This window comes from Lactuca virosa, chromosome 4, assembly GCF_052849685.1.
Source record: "Lactuca virosa cultivar CGN04683 chromosome 4, Lactuca_virosa_CGN04683_v6, whole genome shotgun sequence".
Taxonomy (NCBI): domain Eukaryota; kingdom Viridiplantae; phylum Streptophyta; class Magnoliopsida; order Asterales; family Asteraceae; genus Lactuca; species Lactuca virosa.
Window position 1 is genome coordinate 519896745 of NC_136429.1, and position 19091 is coordinate 519915835.

General features: G+C 36.9%; 1 protein-coding gene and 1 pseudogene across 2 annotated transcripts; one reads left to right on the forward strand and one right to left on the reverse strand.

Annotated features, from left to right (window-relative positions):
- Positions 1–4726: 4726 nt before the first annotated feature.
- LOC145109439 (protein CLP1 homolog) lies at positions 4727–7889 on the reverse strand. Of its 2 annotated transcripts, none has more exons than XM_079046589.1 (11): positions 7809–7889; positions 6855–7117; positions 6678–6746; positions 6497–6589; positions 6161–6402; positions 5919–6057; positions 5761–5817; positions 5508–5642; positions 5196–5431; positions 5070–5114; positions 4727–4984 (listed from the first exon to the last, which is right to left on the reverse strand). In XM_079046589.1, the coding sequence occupies exons 2-11, from the start codon at positions 7068–7070 to the stop codon at positions 4897–4899; spliced, it is 1320 nt and encodes a 439-aa protein (XP_078902715.1). In that variant the 5' UTR covers positions 7071–7117; positions 7809–7889; the 3' UTR covers positions 4727–4896. The 2 variants fall into 2 exon arrangements, with proteins under 2 accessions (XP_078902715.1, XP_078902716.1); XM_079046590.1 differs by having other exon boundaries at positions 6855–7127; positions 7809–7861.
- A 408-nt stretch (positions 7890–8297) lies between these two features.
- LOC145107095 (F-box/FBD/LRR-repeat protein At1g13570-like) lies at positions 8298–11558 on the forward strand (annotated as a pseudogene).
- The last annotated feature ends 7533 nt before the right edge of the window (positions 11559–19091 follow it).

The following is a 19091-nucleotide window of genomic DNA, read 5'->3' on the forward strand; positions in this document are numbered from 1 at the left end:
AACGAAGCCTAAGAAAATATATAACTATTAGTTAACATTATCAAAAATTAACTCTTATTATATAAGGTCATGTAAAAATGAATTTTAAAACGATTCACTATATTTTTATATTAATTATAATAATATAATTCATTTTTACTAAATTACGGATTTTGTTGTATATTATAACATTATTAGCTTCGAGATTTAAAAATTGTTATTTACGAAATTATGTATCGTATTAATTATGTGACTTATTAGTTTTATAAGAATTATTGGTTGCACATTGGTTGAAACCTCGAAAATATCATAAGAATCACCGTTATGCTCCCCAAAATTTATCACGATAAATAATAAAAATGTGGAAATACGTTAAGTCTTACGAATCTCAAATACTAAAAGAATTCAATTAATAATTATTCTTAAACCTCAAAGAATTATAGGTGTTCAATGAACTTATAATGGAAAGTTTAGGATTAGGATGCCTAGACTCATTGTTAGGATCCAGCACTCTCGAGTCTCTCTGTACGAGATACGTTTGTTTTTGAAGCCATATGAGTTAAGATCATTTCCTAAGCTATATGTACTATGTTGTTGTCTACACTAAGACTGGGTGTCTTGGTAAAACCCATCAGTGTCATAGTTGTTAATTCGTATGGAACGAAGAACGTCATGTATAAGATTCATATTACTGGACTTATACGGTTCGACCACCCGCCTGAAGTTGCTAGCTACAACTATCGTCTGACGAGTCGAATTAGGCACGTTCAGTCTTTGTTTATCGCATTGTATATTAAAACGTTGGGAATGACTATCAACACAATCTTTTCTAGAACTAATGTTGTGGTATAGTGTCATAGTTCGGTTATGAGCTCATTAAAAATTCCAGAGTTTATCTAGTTGTTGTATAGAATCAAAATATGATTTATATGTGGATTTTGTTCACTTATACTAGTTTGAAGATATTGTATGTAGTGGGATAGTTGTGGCTTAAAAAGATTAGTGTCACTGTCAAAATTAAGTAAAACAATACTTTATAATTATTGTGAGAAAACACAATGTTTATGTGGGAGGAGTTTACCCCACTAATTAGGTGTCCGTTCCCAAATTAAGTAAGATAACACTTAATAAATTCTACGACATGACCATACAAAGTTTATAAACTGATTAACAATGAGTTATTCATATAAATATTACCATCTCTTGTACGGAAATTTAAACGTGAAAACGGTTAATCTTATACTTTAAATAGGGAAAAATAACTGCATTTTATATATGTTGATATTCGAAAATATTTATTTAAAAGACACTTTTGGATTATAAAAAGTCATGGAGTCAAAACTTGTAGAACTCACCAGCAATCTTTGTTAACGTATCTTAATGCATGTATTCTCAGGTTTATTAACAGATCGGAAGAGTTTGCATAGAAGACTTTCCGTTATTTTACTACATCTTTGTAAACGCCGAATTGTTAGGCGTGTGTCGTGATTTAACAATAGTCACTGTCAATGTAATTTTTATTTCGGTAATAATAGAAGATTATATTTGTATTGTTCAATGTATGTTCAATAACTATGATCATTGATTTACGTCACGCATTTTAGCGTTTCCACCGACAACCGAGGGTGTGACAATTGGTGTTGTAAATGAATTCTCCATGAAGGCAGTTTAAATCTCTACAATTGAATTCTCCATGAAGGCAATTTAACTTCATTTTGACTTGTTTGGTTAAATCATGTGAATGTGTACACTATTAGCATTGTTATCAAGTGTTGTTGCCAAATAAAGAGAAAACGTGTATTTTGTTTCATATATGTTTCCTGTAAATGATTTTACTTTATTTTTTTCATATTGATTTAGTCTTGGAAAAACTCTTTCAAGATGTTGTAGTAAAATGAGAAAATATGCGGATCACATCTAAGCTCTAGTTTGGTTTTGGTAAACAAAAAAGAAGGGTAAATGGTCATTTCCAGCATTCAACATAGTCAATCAAAGCCGTAATCTAACATGGTTTCAGTCAAAGGCAAGTTTGGTCAGAGCTTCATACCCGGTCAGCCCTGACTCAGTCAACAACTATCAAACAACCCCTTCATCATTAACATCCTTAACGATATTCCTTTGAATCAAGTCATACAAATACCTATCACCTCCATCCATCGAATACCCTAAGGTTGTACCCATCGGATATTATTTTTTGACACTCTTCCATAACCGAGCTTGCATGAAAAGATTAAGCGGAAATAAAAATTGAAACATATGTATCAAGACTCAATCCTTACCTATCATCTATTTTCTTCCCTAATTTTCTCTCTTCTCACTTTATCTTGACCTAGCCTTTTTAATTTGAACTCCCATTTAATCCACTCAATTCTTAGTTTAAAACACCCACAAAACATTAGAGAAACATAATGTATCTATCGCATCCACCTACAAATACTCTCTCTCTCTCTCTCTCTCTCTCTCTCTCTCTCTCTCTCTCTCTCTCTCTCTCTCTCTCTCTCTCTTTATTGAAAACCTGGAAACACAACCATCGACATTACCGGACACCCCCACCACACTACCACCGCTCCATCGGACCACTATCTCACCATAATTCTCCACCATCGCACCACTAAAAATACTAACCCTTAGCTCACTGTAGCACACTTGTTGCTAGATCTTCGTGCATACACACACATAGCCTCCGCTACTAGATCTAAGCACACTCACCCACCACTCATGCTCGATTTGTAAATCCTAAAGACTCATCGATTTGGAAACCCTAAAAGATCACCATCGATATCTTTCTCTATCTTCCATTGATTTGTATCTCTAACATTAGACATATATTGATTGCCTGCCTGCTTCATCCACCTGTTTTGGCTTTAGTTGACAGATTGCTTAAAGTCACCCCAGTGAGTTTTACTTTTGGGTGGCTTCCTCACGGTAGATTTGGTATCCCTTTCGATAAGGATGAGCATATGGACCGGGGAACCAGCGGGAACCGGTACCGGAACCGGAACCGGCACCGGAACCCGATGGAACTGGTCGTGCCGGGACCGGAATGTTATTTTTGTGGATTTTTGGAACCGGGAACCGGTAGGAACCGGAACCGATATAACCGGAACCGGTAGAACCGGCAAAAACCGGAACCGTATGAAGCTATTTTTCGAGGACCGGTTTCAACATTTGAAGACACGACAAGAACCGGGAACCGGTAGAACCGGCGGTCCGGTTCGGTTCGTATTTTCCATCAAGTTCGGTTCCCGGGCCGGTTCCGGTTCGGGTCGGTTCCGGTTCGGACCGGTTCCAGGCGGGGCGGTTCCTTTGCTCATCCCTATCTTTAGATCTAAGGTTTTTGAGTTTCTTGTTTCACATTAATTTTTTCTTAGAATTTTAAATATATGATGTGATCTACTTATTCCTAGTTTTTCAATTTTTTTTTACAGCTTGGATTTGTCTTATCCGGTGAGTTTTTGTCTACTCAAGTTTCATGAAATCAGTCCAATTCCCCCTGTTTCTTCACCACGACTCTCTGTATCCCTAGAAATTACATTCAAATTCAAATCATAATTTCAATTTTCAAACCTAACTTGACGCTAATCTCTCCCTCTCCCTGATTCTTAGTTCTTCAGCGTCTTTCATCACCAATTGATTTTGATATTTAGTCTTAATTATTCCTAGTTTTTCAATTTTTTTTATCAGCTTGGATTCGTCTTATCCGATGCGTTTTTGTCTACTCAAGTTTCATGAAATCAGTCCAATTCCCCCTTTTTCTTCACCACGACTCTCTGTATCCCTAGAAATTACATTCAAATTCAAATCATAATTTCAATTTTCAAACCTAACTTGACGCTAATCTCTCCCTCTCCCTGATTCTTAGTTCTTCAGCGTCTTTCATCACCAATTGATTTTGATATTTAGTCTTAATTATGCCTAGTTTTTCAAATTTTTTTTATCAGCTTGGATTTGTCTTATCCGGTGAGTTTTTGTCTACTCAAGTTTCATGAAATCAGTCCAATTCCCCCTGTTTCTTCACCACGACTCTCTGTATCCCTAGAAATTACATTCAAATTCAAATCATAATTTCAATTTTCAAACCTAACTTGACGCTAATCTCTCCCTCTCCCTGATTCTTAGTTCTTCAGCGTCTTTCATCACCAATTGATTTTGATATTTAGTCTTAATTATTCCTAGTTTTTCAATTTTTTTTTATCAGCTTGGATTTGTCTTATCCGATGAGTTTTTGTCTACTCAAGTTTCATGAAATCAGTCCAATTCCCCCTTTTTCTTCACCACGATTCTCTGTATCCCTAGAAATTACATTCAAATTCAAATCATAATTTCAATTTTCAAACCTAACTTGACGCTAATCTCTCCCTCTCCCTGATTCTTAGTTCTTCAGCGTCTTTCATCACCAATTGATTTTGATATTTAGTCTTAATTATTCCTAGTTTTTCAATTTTTTTTATCAGCTTGGATTTGTCTTATCCGATGAGTTTTTGTCTACTCAAGTTTCATGAAATCAGTCGAATTCCCCCTTTTTCTTCACCACGACTCTCTGTATCCCTAGAAATTACATTCAAATTCAAATCATAATTTCAATTTTCAAACCTAACTTGACGCTAATCTCTCCCTCTCCCTGATTCTTAGTTCTTCAGCGTCTTTCATCACCAATTGATTTTGATATTTAGTCTTAATTTCAAAACCTGTATATTCACCTTACACAAACATGCCGTCATTTTCTAAAATACTTTTTAAAACATCATTTATCCAACCATGCTTAAGCCAAAAAAAAAAATTTAAGAAGTCATAGATATTGCTACATATACTACAAATTAAATACCCAAGTTTGCTTGTTGGGCCCTCAATGCTACATGGATCAAAAAACAAACGGCTTACATTAACAAAAAAAAAATGGCAATAAAGACTTGCAGTTTAGGTTTCAATCCATGTTAAGCTTCCCATTAACAAGAACTTGCTGGGAAGTTCTCCACCTGATGGAGCTAGATATGTGATTTTCTTCCTGACATTGTAAATACAACACAAAATTAATTTGTATTCTCTATTTATTATTTAATCTTTAATAAATTCAGAGCTCTCAATCAAACCTTGGAATATCAATATCAGTGATCCAAATAAACCCAGCTATGTTGCTACATTAAAAGCAAATAAACCAAACCAAAATAGTAAGCACCATATATAATAAGTTTTATTAAAACAATTTAAAAGAATACCTTGAAAGAATCTGATCTTGTTCTTTTGCAAAAGAGACAGCAAGAACTAAATTAAGCAAATCCCTGTTGATGTTTACAGGAACCAATCTCATGGGGTCCGCCACAGGCTGTGCACCAATAGGGAGAGCTGAAGCTGGGGCCTGTGGGCCACCCCCAACTTTATAAATACTCAAATCATTGAAATTCGCTATACTTGAGTGAGGGGAAAGGTCATTTGAAAGACCATAAAAATATTCCTGTAATTAATTTAAAATAAAAATGTTAGCCAAAAAATTATATGATCATCTAAACTTTTGACTTATTTTGACTTACTCTTATCCTCTGACTCCTTGCACTTGCTCTGAATTTTGAATTCCTGGATACAACACCACCTGATTTTTGTAGTTTCACTACATCCACATTAGATTTTCGTTTTAGTACATCTTTTAACATGCTGCAAAGTTTCTCCTGTTTTTAAAAATAAATAAATAAAACAAAAAGTATTAGCAATTTATAGTTCAATTTCATCCATCATTTTATGACATACAAAATGATATTATAAACTTTATGGAGATAATTCTTTTACCTGACCCAACACAAGAACAACAGTAGCCTGGAATGTATCAATTGCATGCAAAAGAAGCTGCAAAGAGACACAAAATGCTAGTCAACATAAGTTGATTTTTTTTTCCTAATTATTGTATTGTAATTTTTTTTCAAGGTACAACTTTTTTCAACACATACATCATAACCAAGTCCATCAATGAATCCCATGGTGTTGATGACCATGCCTGCAGCCCTAGATTCAGGATTCCCAGCAAATTGCCTTTCCAATATCTGTGCTAGCTCCTTTACTAGTACCCTATAAAGATCTGCATTAACACTACAAAAACAAAAGTAAGAAATTTTCAAACAAAAACAAAAGTAACAAACACATCACAAAGAAAATAAAGACATAAATGAATGAGTGAGTAAAAGATTGATACGTTGGAGTGTTGTGTCCAAAAAAGTAAACAAGAGGCATTTCAAGAGGAATCCCTTCAACAGGGTCAATTGGCATTTCAATTGGGCTTGCAGCAATACACCCAGGGAGGGTTATAGATCCTTGCCCAATGTCCAAATCCACAAAAGTAGGTTTCCATCCTTGTTTGGCTGCCCAGCTAAGAAGCATTCTAGATAATGTACTCTTTCCAGAATCTGTGGGTCCCACAACAATCACCCTGGGACCCTAAAGAAATACAGAATTTGGTGAAATAGTTATTATTTTGTCATGGAAATGTTATTAGAGATTGAAAGCATAAGGAAAGAAAGGTAAAAGACACCTGGGAAGCATCAGAATCACTAGGAGAGGCTTTTGCACGATTTCTACGCCCTTCAAGTACAGCATGCACGTTTACATAACTGATCATTGGTGTCTTTATATCAAAATAGAAAGCAAAAAAATTAAGATTATTGTAACATTAAGCAAGTAAAATACAATGGTGACGTGATATAATATCCTACCTCATCTGCTACATAATCAGTTTCAGTGTTGTCTTGCATTTCAATGGTGGCCCCATACCATGTAAATATCTGAAATTCCAAAAAGAAGGAAAAAAAAGTATTACAAGAGGACAAGATTCAGGTGATCTTTAATATTCCTAGTGGGATTTTTTTTTTTCAAAGTTGTTAAGAGTTTACAGCAAATTTCATTCTTGGTGGGAAGATGAGCCAATTTTCTGGGGGCATTTCGGTCCCAAATATCTCAGCTGTCCCATTTAGTAGCCTGAGGCGAAGAGAACTGTTAAAATTGACTTCAATCCTGAGTTCACTTTCTTTCTCCAGTTTCACCTGCTTCATTGCAGGAGAACTGCCTGCAGCTGCAGGTGGGCCCGAAGGTGTGCCTCCATATGCCATAATTGACTTTATGTTCCAACAATGCTTCTGTTTGCTGATGCAATTACCTTCAATTATCTCAAACAATGTAAACAAGTTAAGTATTTCTATCCTTGCAGGCACTAGTAGAGTTTTTTAAAGAAAAAAAGGCAGAAAGAAGATGATGTGTTCTGTGATTGTAACAAAATGGAAATTGTTTGCAAATTTCATTGGATTTATAGACTATAGCATCTTATACAGTTATACTCAGATTCCAGAGCGACTACAAAGCCATGGGTATCATGTTTCCTACTTACCAAGCTTAATTAAACATCCACTAACAGTGTTCGTTCTCAATCTATCAGCTTATGTAACAATATTAGTCAGAAATACATTCATATGCGTATTGAAACACTATTTCAGCAACTCTGAATGTGATTAAGACTTATATTCACCATCAATTTTCAAATTCAAGCATTGAAATTGTCTACGGTTGAAAACACATAAAAATCACTGTATTCAAATTGTTCGGTGCTCAGAGTTGCTCGTGAAACTTTGGTTAAGAGACATAATTGCAAGATGAAATGGATCACGCAAACAAAAAAACCTAATCTATTAGATCAACTTCATCAATAAAATGCATAAGAACGATAACATGAAAAATAAATACAAATTTGAGTATGATTCAGACAACTTGGTGATTGAGCACAACGGGAAATCTAATAGCTTACAATCGACAACCGCATAACAGAAAAATGAAGAAAACAGAGTGAAACTGACCTGAGAGAATAACGTAGAAGGGTTTAGCAGAGAAAGGGGACGGATGATGTTTGGAAGCCCAACGTGAAATTGGTTTTTGGGGGAAAACGAAGGGGTGTTTATTTGGAGTTTCGGACTTGAGAGTGTAATTTTTGTTCAAAACCCCTCATGTTTCTGAAACTACCCGTTAAACCCTCTTATTGATTCCGACATTGTATTTGAAAAGTTCGTGTAACTTTAACAAAAATATTATCAATGAGCAAACTAATGTGGGTCTATTTTAATTTTAATAATTTATAAATTATAATAAATTTCTAAGGACAAAGTTTTGTTTTTTTTCTGTCCAAAAGAAACCGAAGAGGCAACAAAGCATGAGGAACTAAAAAGAAGGGAAAAAAAAGGAACCTGAAGGACCAAAGTAGATATTACTGCAAACCACATGACAATTAGTGTAATGTTGTCTAAAATGAAAATTTAAGGGTCTCGGACTGAAAGACAGGGAAGGGGAGACAGCAAATCAGGGGGCGCAGCTGCAGCCGGTAATTTTCTTCTCTTCTTTTATGGTGATTTATCTTGAGACGCTGCAATATAATCCTTTATTTTGCTTGAAAAAAATCATTAATTTCTTAATAGTTTTATAATGCTAATGAGGGGTATACTAAGAGCTTAACTTTTGGAAATCAAGGAGTTAGGACTCTAGTATTCAGGTGAATCATACTTAGGAACATATATGATTTTCGTTAATACTGTATATTTGAAGTTTGAAGCAACAGGTTCCTATTTGTTTAAAACAAGTATTTACATTTTCTTTAAATGCTGCTCTAGATATGCATGGCTTTTGGCTACGAATTTTAAGGAAATAAATATATTTGGTTTTGAATTCTACTTTGCAGCATTGTGGAGTATTAACTTTTGAGGAACTCATCAAGATATGAACCTAAATTCGGATAGAATCAGCACTCTTCCTCAAGACATAATTGAAAAAATTCTGACTCTTATGCCAATCCGAGATGCATTAAGGACGAGTATTTTGTCAAAGAAATGGAGGTATTCTTTGGCAATGCAATCTTGCACGTTTTGTTGCTACACAAAGGTCCGATTTTGGAAATCGTTGTCTGTATGGCTGATACGTATATCTTCAATGAGTTTAACCAGATTATACTTCATCTTTCAAGGAGCAATAACCTCAAGATATTCATCTTTGAGATTTGGTCACCTAATAGTCGCTACAAGCTACCCTCTTTGTTCTTTTCATTGCATGGATTAGAACACTTAGATCTTACAGATTGTGTATTTGAGCCTCCATTGTTATTTAATGGATTTAGTATGTTGAGGAAGTTGAGGTTTCATAATGTTGACATCACTATCAAGACACTTCTACGATTCCTTACTGATTGCCCCCTACTTGAGGAGTTTACCATGGTAAGGTCCATATGACCACTTATGAAGCTTCTTTAATTAGATGTGTTTTGTTGAACAACCTGTCAAGAACTTGGTTGATCTTAAAGACTATTCAGGCCTCAACTTGGCTCATCTTAAAGAATTTGAGATGACAAGTTTCCATAACTATGCTCCAGAGATGGAGTTTTTGAAGCTCATCACGACTAAGTCATCTCTGTTGAAGGAAGCACAAATAGAGCTCAATACATCTGGTTCTGATGAGGAAAAAGTTCAAATGTTTCAAGATTTGCTACAAATGCCATTTCTACATGCATCACTACCAACAGAATTCATTATCGAACGCATTTAAAATTTACATGTGAAAGTAAATTAAGTTTTAGTGGTAGTTTATTTGTGTTGTAGGGTAAATTTAAGGATTGTAAAAGCACAATGAATGCCTTTATTGGCTATTTTGAACTTGTTTAATTGTGTTTTTGATTTGATTATTAGCATTATGATGAAGCGCTATTCGTAAACTCTTCTTCATTGTCACTTTGATGCTTGAGCAATAAAACAAAAGGAAAAGCTAAAAAACAGAATATAAATACAATCACAAAAGAAATACGAATAATGTCTAGCATTTAAAAATGTATAGCTGCTTATTGTATTGATATGCAAATAGAGTCTGTATGTTATAAAGCAGATCCGTTTCCTTCCAAATATTATTGTGTTATAAACCAGATTATACTTCATCTTTCAAGGAGCAATAACCTCAAGAAATTCATCTTTGAGATTTGGTCACCCGATAACCATTATAAGCTATCCTCTTTGTTCTTTTTGCTGTATGGATTAGAACACCTAGATCTTACAGATTGTGTATTTGAGCCACCATTATTATTTAACGGATTTAGTATGTAGAGGAATTTGAGGTTTCTCAATGTTGACATCACTACCAAGACACTTCTACAACTCCTTACTAATTGCCCCCTACTTAGGAGTTTACCTTGGTAAGGTCCATAACTCCATAACTACTTATGAGTTATGAAGCCTCTTCGCTATTTTTGTCGCACCACATCTATCTTATTTTTTCCGGTTTTTTAGGTTGTCATGTTAGGCAACCAAAAAATAGCTTATAAACTAGCTTTTAAAAAAGCTTGACTATCGTTTCAACGAGCTTATTGGGTTTTTTTTAGTTTTTTAGATTCTCCCAAATATACATTTTATTAGTTATAAAAACACTCAATCGTCATTTTTTATCAGCTAGTTCGACAAACATAACCTAATTGAGGTATTTTGATGCAAATTGGAGATCAAAAAGACTTTACAGAGAAAACAAGTGTGCATTTGTTGATTTGTTTGAGTGTTTACCTTCGATTCAAGTTTTGGAACTCTCTCAGTTTTATGGGGAGGTGCTACTTACCTTGATTGTACTATCTCATGCAAAAATATTGTGTTTTAATCCTTGTTTTGGTATTTGGTTAAAGCTATTTGTTGTTCATGGTTCGCCATAGAAGCTCCCCACTTCTCTAGTCCACTTGAGGATACTTGTGCTTGAAGTGTGTTTTCTTGAGCTTTCATCTTGTGATCAACAATTCCCCAAATTTAGACAAAACTCGAGTGAAGGTAAATATAAACTGCATGCTATCACATTTTTGTTTATAATGGATTTTTTAGGGATAGAAATATCCATAGCATGACACGAAACGAAATTGGAACAAAATTAAAATTTGAATTCGTGTCTGTGTACATGTCGAAGTGTAAAAAAGACGATGTTGTGTCGTGTACGAATTTTACACGATATTATGTGTTTGTCGGGGTTTTCATGTTTTGTATGATTAATTATGAATTAAATAAACTAAAATGTTTATTTTATTTTATCTTTTTCGTTTTTATCGTGTTTTTTTAATTTGGTCGTTTTCGTGTTAGTACAACAAAACATGACATAGTGTCGTGATCATGTTATATAAAAATTGTCGTGTTGTGTTGTGCCAGTTAAAAACACTACACGACTGTCTGTCTGATTTGTCACCCGTAGGATTTTCACAATTCCATTAATAAATCTGACTTTGTTTTTCCGATTAGATGTGTTGGGAACATAGCTGGTGTGCTCAACAAACTTTCATGAAGTTTCTTGATCTTCAAGTCTACTCGGGCCTCAACTTGGATCATCTTAAAGAATTGGAGATAACAAGATGTCGTATTAGTGCTCTAGAGATGGAATTTGTGAAGCTCGTCATGGCTAAGTCACCTCTGCTGAAGAAAACACGAATAGAGCTCAATACATTTGTTTCTAGCGAGGAAGAAGTTCAAATGTTTCAAGGTTTGCTACAACTGCCATTTCCACGTGCATCACCAACAGCAAAATTCATTATTGAACGCCCTAAAAATTGAATGTGAAATGTCAATCAAGTTTTATTGACACAATTTATGTTGTTGGGTAAATTTGCGCCTTGTAAAAGCACAATTAATGCCTTTTAAAATCGGCTATTTTGAACCTGACTTTTTTTTTTTTGAACCGGCCAATAAGATATATATTAATAACCACAAGAAAAATAATCAGCCACAATTAGTGGCTTACAAAAGTTTAGCATAAAAAAAGAAAATACAAGGAAGCTAAACTAAAATTGACATAGTCAATAAGACAATGGGCATTGAGACCATGTTGCCCAGTCCAGCCGATTAATTTTTCCCATGTTTTTCACCCAGAGATATGTTGTTGATTTAATAATACCAATGACCTTGTCTGGTGGTAGCCGGTTTTTCTTATAGACTCTTTCGTTCCTTGATTTCCAAATATTCCATATTGTTCCATAGTAGATTGTCAGGAGGAGCTTTCTCTTTTTTTGGCACCATCCCTACCGAGAAACATAGTCCATAACATCCTTCACCAAATGAAAATTTTCCCTGTTCACATTACACCAGTTGAATACTCCTTCGAAAACCTTCCTAGCATAAGGGCTGTCCACTAAAACGTGATCAGTGCCTTCTTCACGTTCATTACACATAAGACAAGTCAATGTTTCCATAAATACCCCTCTCTTTGACAGCTCCAAAGCTACTGGGATCCTGCCCATTTTCGCCCGCCATATAAAACAATTGACTCTCAAAGGAACTTCTTTAAGCCAATAGAATTTCCTATCATTGTTGTGAGGCCGGTAGTCCCATCTTTGTCTGAGAGCACAGACTGTGTATGCTCTATTCGAAGTAAGTCCACATCTCCAGATTGCTCCATGAGCTATGGGTTGTTTAAATATCACAAACGTAACATAAATATCCTTTTTCACAAGGGCCTTTCTTATCCCAGCAATGTTATTCCACACTCCCGATAGAGATCGTTTTGAGTATACATCATCAGGTTTTGTCCTGAGGTTGTGCATGCTTACGATGACTTCTGCCCAAAGGCTGTAAGGTTCAGTTCTCAACTTCCACCACCATTTCATCAAAAGGGATATATTGAGGCTTTTTAACGTACCAACACCTAAACCTCCCGATTCCTTGGGTGCAACCACCGTATCCCAAGAAATCCAATGTATTTTCCTACTTTCTTCCGAAGCACCCCATAAAAACCTACTCCTTAATTTCTCGAGAACTTGGATTACACCATCAGGTGCTACAAACAGTGACAGGTAATATGTTGGTAGGTTACCAAGTACTGATTATATGAGAGTCAATCTACCACCAAAGGAGAGGGTTTTTTATTTCCATTTTGAAAGTTTGGCTTGAAATCTATCTACAATCGGTTTCCAGTTCTTCTTTAAATTCATGTTGGCTCCAACCGAAACTCCTAGGTATGTGAAGGGGAGGGAGGAGGGTTCACATCCAAGAACACTAGCCCAGCTTGAGACTTCCTGCATTTCTGATCCAACTCCAAATACTCTAGATTTGTGAAAGTTTACTTTTAATCCTGATGCAACATGGAAGCAGTGAAGAATTCGACCTAAATTATTGATGTTTCTCCTTTACCACTCACCAAGAAATAATGCATCATCTGCATATAGCAGATGCGAGATCAAAGGTCCCCCATTTGGAAGTTTAACACCTTGGAAGATTCCCCGTTCGCATGCTGATCGCATCGCAACACTAAGGCCCTCCATAGTTGTTATAAAAAGGAACGGAGATAGCGGATCGCCCTGCCTGACGCCTTTAGATATTGGAAATTCCTCGGCCGGGCTTCCATTGACAAGAACAGAGGATCTTGCAGATCCAAGGCATCCTTTTAGCCACATTCTAAATTTATTTCCAAATCCCATGTGCATCAGATTGGTATCTAGGAAGTTCCAGTTTATGGAGTCAAATGTCTTTTCAAAGTCCACCTTAAATAAGAGAACTTTCTTATTGGTCTTTTTCGCCCATGATTAAATCTCATTAACCACAAGAGGTCCATCAAGAATACTTCTTCCTTCAACATATGTTGTTTGCACCTCGTCAATGCACTGCCCCATCACCTTCTTCATTCTAAGCGAGAGGATTTTGGAGATGATATTATAGATGCATCCAATGAGACTTATTGGTCTATAATCGCTAATCAATAGAGGATCCTTGATTTTGGGGACCAGCGAGATGAAGGAGGAGTTACAAGAAGAATCAATTTTACCACATTGCTCAAAGTATTTCTTGACGAACATAAATGTAAATCCATCAGGCCCTGGGGCCTTCTCGTTGCCACACGCCCATACCACATTCTTTATCTCCGGGAGTGAGATAGGTGCCTCTAAAGCTTCCGAGTCACCGACGGGGATTTTCCTGAAGTGTCGGTTCACAAGTTTCGGCCTACTAGGCCATTTTTCACTGAATTTTTCTACAAAGAAAGAACATACCCCTTGTTTTATGATTGTCGGATCAGTACACCATTCACCATTTATCATTAGGCCATCTATCATATTTTTCCGGTTATTTTTATTAATAAATCCATGAAAAAAAACTTGTGTTTTCGTCCCCGTCTACTGCCCACTTAATCCTGGACTTCTGTCTGAGATCCATACTTCTGATCTTTTCCAACTCAATGATTGACTTATACCCTGAGGTCCTCTCCATAAGCTCCTGCTCAGTCAGCTGCCTTGATTCAGCTTCGATATCGAGTTGATGCACCATTTTCTTAATCCTTGATAAATTCCCCTCCTCCCTGGGATGTTCCTTGGCACGCCAATTTTTTAAACCCTTCTTTATATGCTTGAGCTTGGCAGCAAGGTACAAATCAGGTGTGCCATAACCTACAAAGTTGTTCCAATTGGATATGAAGGCTTTTTCAAACCCATCCCTACACATCCAGGAATTGAAGAACCTGAATGGGGCTGGGCCAATAATCTTTACGTGATGTGGACAAGAGAATAGGGCAGTGATCTGATATTTCTCTAGGGAGAGAGGTCACTGAAGCATGAGGGCAGATGTTAAGGAAAGTTGGACACACCAGGAATCGATCAAGTTTGCTTAACTTAAGGTCTGAGTTGCGGAAGCACGAAAACCGATGACCACCCATTTTCATATCAATGAGGCCCATCTCATGTAGGAAGTTATTGAAGTCACTTGCAGTTTTTGCACAAAAAATTGAATTAAATCTCTCCTCTTTCCTTCTCACAGCGTTAAAATCCCCCATTATGATCCATGTACCTGATTTGGAGTTTTTAATTTCCAATAACTCCTTCCAGAGAGTGGCTTTATCAGTGCTTGACTGAGGTCCGTAGACGTTAGCAAAGATCAACGGTTCACCCACACCATTCCACTTACCAATGTTTATTAGAAAAATGTTTAGCCGAAATAACCTCAATAGATTGGAACAAGCTACTGTCCCACACGTTCAAGAGGCCACCCGACCTACCTGATGAGTTAACCTTGCTCGAGCCAAAGGTATCAGCTCCCCAACACCCCCGCATGTCAATATTCTCTGCCTCCATTAACTGTGTCTCTTGGATCGCTAAGAAGGAGACCTTTTGTTTCAATTTTAGCCTCCTAACCCAATCCACCTTATATCTCTCACCAATTCCCCTAATGTTGATCGATAGAAAATTCATTGGGGCACGTTTTACTCTCCATTTACTCCAAGAATTTCTACCAACAGCTTGTTGGAAGCATCGATTTCAAACCCAATCATAGCTCCAACTTCAACTGTGACCTCAATTTCACTGATCCTCGGAACTTTGTTAGCTTCAGTGAGTTTGGGAGACGATGAGTTCAACCGAGGAGATCCAACCTCTGAGGAATGCCCGTCACCAACGCCAAACAAGTTGTGAACTGGGAACTTCGATAGTTCGTTTGTCGACGATCTACTAAGAGAGCGCCTTTTTTTTCCTGAACGCCCCATTCCGTTTACCTGATTCTCGATAGCTTGTTCAGTGAGTGGGGAAGTAATCACCTTGGACGGGAATGATCCAAAGCAACCGGATTGTGCGAGATTTGTGGGGAAAGAACTAGGCTTGCGAGAGCCCATCAACGAGTGATCCAGATTGGAAGCATGGGTCCTAATTGGAGTGTCCATGACCCGCCCGGTTACTATAGTATTTCCAGCACATGTTTCAATTGGGGTATCTTTCATATTTAATTCATTATTTCCCCATGAGTCTTTTCCACTTCCCCATTAACAGAGCATGCATGTACCTGTGGTGGTTCTAAGGTTGACCGCGACTTTTGAACTGGACTAGTTTCATGTGCATCGTGATTGCCGGAACCTCCATCTTCATCGGCGCCATCATGTCTCCCGCCACCAACTATTTCTCCATCTTCAACCTCGTCCACCCAGGTATTAGATATACCTTCTTCATCTTCAGCATCGTCATCTGGTTCTACCTCAGAGGTTGCATAATTCGACTCCGACTCGTATGGTTGGTCTTCGTTTTCAAACTTGAATGGGAACCACGGTTCGTCTTCATACTCAACCACCCCAAAATCAAAGATTTTTCCTTCAGCTTCTATTCTAATTACTTCGTTTATTTTTTTCTTCATACCAGTAAGAATTCCCACTTTAACCACTGAGAGGTCCAATCTATCTTCAATGTGATCAAAAGGAACTATGATTTTCCCAAACTTATGAACAATAGCAGAGAAGTTCTCCTCACACCATAGACGGATAGGAAGCCCAACAATCCTTATACAAGCTACTCTCTCAAAATTGTACTCATCGTCTTCCCCATATTTTAAATAGTTAAATATACCTCTCCAGTTGTTTTCATTATTCAAAAAGTTCTTAGCTAGAGTCGATGAATCAAACTCAATTATGGCCTTCATTCCACCAGCATATTTAACCTTCGCTCCAACCTCGCTATGAATGGAGATCAACGCTGGCAGGTGACCAAGATGATCCAATGTTTTCACCTCTCTGGTAAGTATTTTCCCGCTAAACATCCTCTTCATCCTGTCATCTACTTTTAAACGAATTGGAGGATTTACTGGATTTTGATACCTGGGTAAAGTGGATCTTGCACCAATAACTTCCGCATAGGTTCTTGTCACAACTAGCACTTTTGGCTAGGAAATTCTTTCCTCAGGTAAGTAAGGACTATTGTGAGATTTGTGCTAACACTCCTAAGTGTTCAATATGAGTTTCTAAAGAGCCATAAAGTGTTAGAATGCAAATCTCTCCAACTATAGTGAATCTCTCCCAAATCTCTCCAAGTATGTGAAATCTCTCCCAAATCTCCCTAAGTATGCGAAATCTCTCCAAGAATAATGAATCTCTCCCAAATCTCTTTAAGTATGCGAAATCTCTCCAAGAATAGTGAATATCTCCCAAATCTCTCCAAGAATAGTGAATCTCTCCCAAATCTCTCCAGGTATGTGAAATCTCTCCTAAATCTCTCCACGTATCTCAAATCTCTCTCAAATCTCCCTAAATACCTTCCTTAGTCGAAAACAGCTCAAAACCGGAAGAGGAAACCCCAAAAGGACCCTCTTGGTCCGGAACCTCTTGGTCCGGAACCTCTTGGTCCGGAACCCTCTTGGTCCGAAACCCTCGTGGTCCGGAACCTCTTAGTCCGGAATGCCTCCTAAGGAACCAAGAGGACTCACCACTTCGGAACTTCCCCCCTTCTTGCTTCGAAACTTCGCTTCGGAAGACTGCTGGCCGGACCGGACTTCGCTCGCATGACTCCGGAATTTGGAAGATGGCTTCGGAATTGATCAGACGACTTCGGATCCGAGAAGAGCACTCCGGAATGGCGAGATTTTGCTCCGGAACTTCACTGTTTGCTTCGGAATTTACTCCTTTGCTCCGGAAATTTCATAATGACTTCGGATTTCGCTTCTAAGCTCCGGATTTTTGCCATTTCCGGACCTTTTTATCATTTTAGGACATTTTGACGCCGAAAATCACACCAAACTCTCATTTTTCCTATCCTAAACCCCTTAAACCCCTATTTTATGCTAAAATTAATTATTTTAAGCATATTTTTCATAAAAATAAATGTTTGGGATTTAGGAAAACCTTATCCTAAATCAAGAAAAGGACAAGGAAGTTGACTTTGTGATTTGATAAAATCCTCATTTCCCATGCAAATCATAGTATTCCATGCTTTACCCACCAAATATCCATGCATGGACCACCAGATCCCCATGCATCAAAGATTACTTTCCTTTCCTTATACTCCAAAGCCACGACAGTAAGGGAGTTTAGACTCCACTTTCTCTCTCACTTTTCCCATTTTCTCTCAAAAACTCATCTTCAAGCAAGAACATGGGATCTTGCTGAAAGGAAATTCTCAATTTCTCCCTGGAGTTGAAAGGAAAGCATCCCTCCCAGGGAAGTTCCTCATCTCAGCAAGAGTTTAAGCTTGAGATCTTCACTCCATAACTCCAGACAACTCCTCAACTAACTCAATGTGAGCTTCATACCCCACCTTTTTCAATGTTTTAATGTTTTTGGGGGAGAGTACAAGTCAAATCTTGCCTAGATTATTAAATCATTGCATATATACGTATGTTTGTATGTGTGTGTGAAATATTATTAAATTATTATTTAGTAATATACTCATGAACGAAGGATTTCTAAATTTCATAAAGAACAGAGGATACTTTGTACAAAAGAGCCTCCCAACTATTGGGTGTGTCCAACTTAACCCCTTTATCTATGCTCTCATGTCTAGAGATATAAATCATAAAAAGGGATCTTGATAAGTGGACACCATTTCTAGTCATTTTCGAAAAAGGAAACTTTGTGACTATTTTGCAAACTGTCAGGGAGTATTTTGTAAATATTCAATATAAAAGTTTGCATCAAGAAAATATCAAATAGAGCCTTTATGACAGAAATATTTGTATGTCATAAGCTGCTGTCATAGAACCTCCAAGAACATAAGTAATGTTCTATATGTCATAAAACAGAAAATGCGTGTCATAACCTGCAGTTATAAATTTATATAAATTATAACTTGACACTTTTTCTCTCTTGACTAAAATGACTTATTTTTCAATAAACGAAAAGAACGAACACGAGCACCTAGTTAACGAGCACAATCAACGATATGGAACGAGAACGATATTCTTATTCAACAAATACGAATTTCATTATTTATCTAACAAATAATGGATCTCTAACGATTGCTCAAAAGGTTGTTAATATTCTAGTCAGACAAATCTCAAAAGTACCTAAATATAAAAATATTAGTGTACGTCTAAGTCCTGTAAGGAGTTATAGCCAAAGTCTCCTGGAGAGAGAGCGGGAATTTGTGTATAGATCTATACGGGGTTGACACCTCGCACATTCGTTGTTCGCTACAGCTAGACAGACCAGTCTAGGGTGACAAATGTCTTTTCCAAACCGAGGGCGCCTGAGAAACGCCAAAACAGGCACTTCGTCAGATTAGTATGGTTATAACGACTCACTAGAATATGTTATGTCATCTAGAAATTTATGTAAGGAAAAACCTCATAAATAAATTTTTTGGCACGTTGTGTTGACCGTCCTATACATGATAAGTGATGGTCCGCATTTGTTGC

Bases quoted from the DNA above. Each gene is read 5' to 3' on its own strand.
- LOC145109439 (XM_079046589.1), bottom strand. From the start codon at position 7,070: ATGGCATATGGAGGCACACCTTCGGGCCCACCTGCAGCTGCAGGCAGT. The intron at 6,590-6,677 runs GTAGGATATTAT...TTTGATATAAAG, and splicing joins CTGATTATGTAGCAGATGAG to ACACCAATGATCAGTTATGT. The intron at 5,115-5,195 runs GTATTCTTTTAA...CTTTTAATGTAG, and splicing joins CAAGATCAGATTCTTTCAAG to CAACATAGCTGGGTTTATTT.